The 5,286-nt window shown below is 38.9% G+C and overlaps 1 protein-coding gene across 3 annotated transcripts in view; it reads left to right on the top strand.

Annotated features, from left to right (window-relative positions):
- The window catches only part of LOC107728524 (histone deacetylase 9-B), a 28,210-nt gene extending 24,832 nt beyond the window's left edge, over positions 1-3,378 (top strand). For 2 of the 3 annotated variants that reach the window (XM_016538728.1, XM_016538725.1), the window contains exon 11: positions 2,579-3,073. In XM_016538728.1, the coding sequence (XP_016394214.1) occupies positions 2,579-2,911 (333 nt within the window). In that variant the 3' untranslated portion in view covers positions 2,912-3,073. Of the gene's footprint in view, positions 1-2,578; positions 3,074-3,311 lie in introns of those variants that run through there. The other variant, XM_016538727.1, reaches the window with a different exon arrangement.
- Positions 3,379-5,286: the final 1,908 nt, after the last annotated feature.

Below are 5,286 nucleotides of genomic sequence, written 5' to 3'. Positions count from 1 at the left end.
ATCTGGGCAAAAGTAATGTGGTGTATTCCAGCCTTGTAATCAAATCATCCAGACTGCTTTGTAAACTGAATCAACCAATAAATTGAAAAGATCCAACTTAAAAGAATGATTCATTCACAAATCATGAGCATCACTTCTTCTCTAGGGAACATGCTAAGGAGATCTAGAGTGAGTAAATAGTGACAAATTTCATTTTTGGGTGCACCGTTCCTTTAAGTGAAATCAGGGCAGAGAGGGTGAAACTTTTATTCTATTAGATTTATATTAATCAGATCCATACATTTTGTTACATAGGTCAAAGTCCTGTGCATCCCCCTTCTCCGCTGGCCATGATGGAAAGCTCTCCGAGCAGCACCCGACCCAAACTGCCTCGTCACCGGCCCTTAAACCGAACCCAATCGGCTCCGCTGCCCCAGAGCACACTAGCTCAACTTGTGATTCAGCAGCAACACCAGAACTTCCTGGAGAAGCAGAAACAGTACCAGCAACAGGTCCACATCAACAAGGTACGATCATTAAACCGACCTGTCAGTGCAACAGTGATTTTAGTGCTATCGTGGGAAGATGAGGATGACGCTGAATGATTACGTTGTCATCCTAAAGCACATACATTTTCCTTGAAATACCATTCAGTTCACATGGGAACTAAAGTTGGACAGCCCATCTCCATTATGTTAGGGAAAAACCTGTACTGGGTTCAGAAGCAGCACTTGAATTAGCATAGCTTAAGGCATCAGTTGCATGCTAACACCACAAAATTGCACAGGGACAAGTTCAAATGGGCACCAAAGTGGATAGAATACATACTTTTGTTCCCCTGTGGAAATATTTGTGTTTCTGTGCACCAGCAGCCGTGACCTGGCCATCCGTTTAAGTGCAATTATTCTGCAACACATGCAATGTTAGCGACACGGGAGGCTCGCGCTGTGAAAGACTCCATTGTTAGCAGGAGCTTGCAGATTGATCTGCCTTATTATTGCTGAGAGTGCTATGGGAAATTCAAGGTTACAAGTGCAATTTTCAGACATGAAGATCAAAAGTGCCCAGAGAGCTCTTGTTTTGGCTATTTATTGTTATGGCCTTAGTCACTAAGGCCATGTACCAAAAAAAAAAAAATAACAGTCTGGTCTGGGTCACGAATGACTGGTATAGTTGTGTGACTGTTGTTTGAAATTTGCTAACTGATTTGTTTTTCATGTTCAAATCATGTTTAAATCCAAAAATGTTAAATGCAGAGTGCATAAAAAGCTGTTTAAAACAGGTTCTTAGAAATATAGTCTTTGTGTCATATGGTTAAACCATCAAGTAATAAAACATATTTTACCTACACCTTGAATACATGCAAGTGTATGCAAATAATTATTTTCAAAAACCTTTTTTGGTACGTTTTTGAAAGTAAATTCATGAATTATTAATTCACACATATCTAAGATTTTGGGGAAGCATATTACATGACATTTTACAATCTGAACTAAAGGTCAATCTGATATTTTTAGTAGGGTTTTACCTTGACAGACAGTTATGAGTTAAGATATCATTTCATATTGTATTTTTTTCTGCATGTTTACTGCATGTTGGTTGCACTATATGACTCTGATTTGGCAAACACAAGTTTCTTTGTTGGTTTGCTTTTTAATATTAATAAACAATGAAGCTAAAATATTTTTTCTAAGAAAAAGTAATATATTATTACAAACTATTTAAGCATTCATTTTCAAGAATTTAATTCTTTTAATTAAGCTTTTTTTTCTTCATTATGACATTGGACAGTTGTATCACTCTGACATGTCTAACTTTACACCCCCCCAAAAACATCAAAATTAATTTTAATTCAGAAATTCAAACATGCTCATCATTAAAGAGATGTATGAAAATCTCATTTATGAATTGCATTTATATGTATTGTCCTACAAAACAAATGAGCATCATTTAATTGACCCTGATGCTCATCATTAAAGAGATGTATGAAAATCTCATTTATGAATTGTATTTATATGTATTGTCCTACAAAACAAATGAGCATCATTTAATTGACCCTGCTATTTGTTCCAGACCAAAACTGTTTGTATATTGTATTGAATTCTGTTTGTACCATAAACAGATAAACTCATAAGCAAATCCTAATTATTCTCACTAATTATTAACAAGTAAATAATCTCTTTTTAGACAGTCTGTAACCCTAAACTGTTGTAGTTGGGAGTAATAAATGATTTCTGAGAGAAATGAGGTCATGAATGTTGTGAAATCAGGGATTAGCTTTCTGGTTTAATAACTGAATGTTTTACCTGCGCTAAATAGGGCACCTGTGTAATTTTACATCCGCTTACAAGCTTTAGTGGGAGATATAAAAAGTATTTTACTCATTCCGGAACACAGTGACTATATTTACTTGACATAGGATATATTTATATGAGACTCACTGTTTTGCTGTTATTCAGTCTTGTGAATGAGTTCCAATTCTGGTAAATGACAGCGTTTGTGTTGCCTGAGTTGGCATAGGGACAGTAAATGGCTCATTGACTGAAACAATTATGTGACAGAACATCCAATAATAAATCATGTTTCTCTTCTCCCACAGATGCTTTCGAAATCAATTGAGCAGTTTCGTCAGCCAAACGTCCACCCGCAGGAGTCAGAGGAGGAAGAGGGAGAGGATTTTTATGACCAGGCCATGCAGGAGGACAGCTCGCCCTCTGGTGGCGTCATCCGGAAGTATAGTCCCGACAGCAACCGCAGCAACACCTCCGCTTCACCCACCGAGCCACTGGACACTCACCGCGGAGTCATCCGGGTGAAAGAGGAGCCCAGTGCCAGTGATGATGAGACAATGGCTACTCAGAGCCTGGCCGACAAGCAGAGCTCCTACATTCACTATGTTAAAGGCAGGATGGTGATCCAGGCCATGATATGAAACGACAGATACATCTTCACACTCGCACACGAAGGCACAGGTTAACATACACGCGACATGCTTACACGACACAGAGCTTCAGAACTGGTCTCATTCGTGAACTTGTGAAGTGATCTCTGTATTGTACGTTGTATGTTCTGTATATAATTGAATAAGAAATTAGCCAACCCCGACAGCAGCCGCAGCAACACCTCCGCTTCACCCACCGAGCCACTGGACACTCACCCCGGAGTCATCCGGGTGAAAGAGGAGCCCAATGCCAGTGATGATGAGACAATGGCCACTCAGAGCCTGGCCGACAAGCAGAGCTCCTACATTCACTATGTTAAAGGCAGGATGGTGATCCAGGCCATGATATGAAACGACAGATACATCTTAACACTCGCACACGAAGGCACAGGCTAACATACACACGACATGCTTACACGACACAGAGCCATCGCTTTGGGAGCTTCAGAACTGATCTCATTCGTGAACTTGTTTAGTGATCTCTGTATTGTACGTTGTATGTTTTGTATATAATTGAATAAGATGAGAATTTAGCCAACTTGGTCTTTTAAATGCTAAGAAGCAGTTTTTGATTGTTTGTTGATAGTTGATAATTTAAGAAATCCTTTCTACTTTCTACCCACTCTTTGGAAAACAGCAACTCAAAGCTTTTGTAGGATATTTCTGTGATTTTTCCCATGGCACTATGGATTACTTATAGATCTTTCTTTGCTTTTTATGAATGTTATTATAAAGATAGGTCACAGTTTGTATGATGAAAAAAACTGAGAGACTCCCAAATTGTTTGGAAACAACCATGAAAATCCACACAACGACAGAATAAAATGAATATTCTAGGTTCAACACAAGTTAAACTCAATCGACAGCACTTGTAGGTTAATGTTGATTACCACAAAAAATATAATATAATGTAAAAATTGTAATTAATTATTCGATTGAAACGTGTCTATTATTTATGCTGTAAAGTTCTTGTCACCATATTTATGGTCATTTTTGGGTTTTAGACATTCTGTTGTAAAATGGCAGCGAAGTTATAAAACAACATAACTTTGCACAGAAAAGGTTAGTAAGCAAATTTTCATACTTCAATCATGTTAACAACACAGCATATTGTTTACATACTATTGAAATGGTAAGTATTTTAACAAATTGGCCTCATTAATTTTTTTGCATTGTTGTAGTAATCGATATTGTGCTAAGTGCTGTCGATTAAGCTGAACTTTTATTGAAACCCGGAATATTCCTTTAACAGTTAGAACAAGATCTGGAAAGCTCTAGAATGACATTCTGTGTTCCCTGTTCTCCTGTGGCCCAAACCGAAGGCTGCCCTGGATTGTGAGCAGCGCTCTGCTCCTGGCTGAATTCTGAGAGGTAGAGAGTTGTAGAGGAAATGCCTGGTGGAAGCCAGGAATCAGAATGATTCATGAGTGCAGGAATGCTGGGAGAGGACAACTCCACGCTGAAGTCAAGCGGACCCAGCAGTGAGCTCTGATTTACTGTTGAGGCAAATTACAATGTGAGTGAGGAGACGGCGGGGGGAGCCCCCTTTTAAAACCAATCATTTCCTCTGTATTCCCACGTGATGTGTTTACCATGACATGCAGGCTTGATGTTGCTTCGGTAGAAAAAAAAAGGTAATCGTTTTGTTCTCTCCTGAGGCAGTGTTTCCAGGCCATCTTCATGAAGTGCTCGGTTCAACTTGCGTGATAGTTTCAAGAAATGTACTATCGTCATTTTTTGTTAGCGAGCCATCTTTCCTGTATTTTTCTTTTTTTATTTCAAGCATTTGGTGTAAAACTGTTCAGTTTCGTGACTGAGATCCTCTGAAAAACATTAAAAAAAAACTCAAAGAGGAAAACATGTTTAATTGATGTGAGCCATCACTCTGTCTACAAATAGCCTGTGAGTCAACCTGAGCTGGCCTGTTTCGTTCCTGTTGTCTGTTCCACTGTTCTGGATGTTAATAAGAACTGTCCGCTAGCGATAGAATGTCACATTTAGTACGGGTTCCCTTCTGTCACAGATCACCTTTTTTAAATAAAGTTCTTTTCCATCCTGTACTTCTCTGGACAGTCTTTTCACCGGGTATGTTTAATGAGCGAATTTTCTAAATAAACAGAATTGGAGTATGTAAAGCAACTGCTCTCTGACAAACTTTCCCACAGTCAGCCAGAGTCCGGCTTCTCTCTGATTCTGAGGGCGATACAGAGGTTTTAGTCTCTGACTTCTAAGGCTTTCGGAACGGGGCTTTGAAGTGAACATGAGAGGTTCCCTAAGTCTGCATTAAAGCTGTTAAGATAAAGTGAACTTCAAGACGGTGATATATAACCTGGGTTAAAGCGACCAGGCCAAGTTTAACCAATTAT

The sequence above is a fragment of the Sinocyclocheilus rhinocerous genome, unplaced genomic scaffold (genome assembly GCF_001515625.1).
Source record: "Sinocyclocheilus rhinocerous isolate Xijiao unplaced genomic scaffold, SAMN03320098_v1.1 scaffold3047, whole genome shotgun sequence".
In the NCBI taxonomy this organism is placed as follows: Eukaryota; Metazoa; Chordata; class Actinopteri; order Cypriniformes; family Cyprinidae; genus Sinocyclocheilus; species Sinocyclocheilus rhinocerous.
Note: the sequence above shows the minus strand (reverse complement) of the source record. Positions and strands in the feature narration are given on the sequence as shown.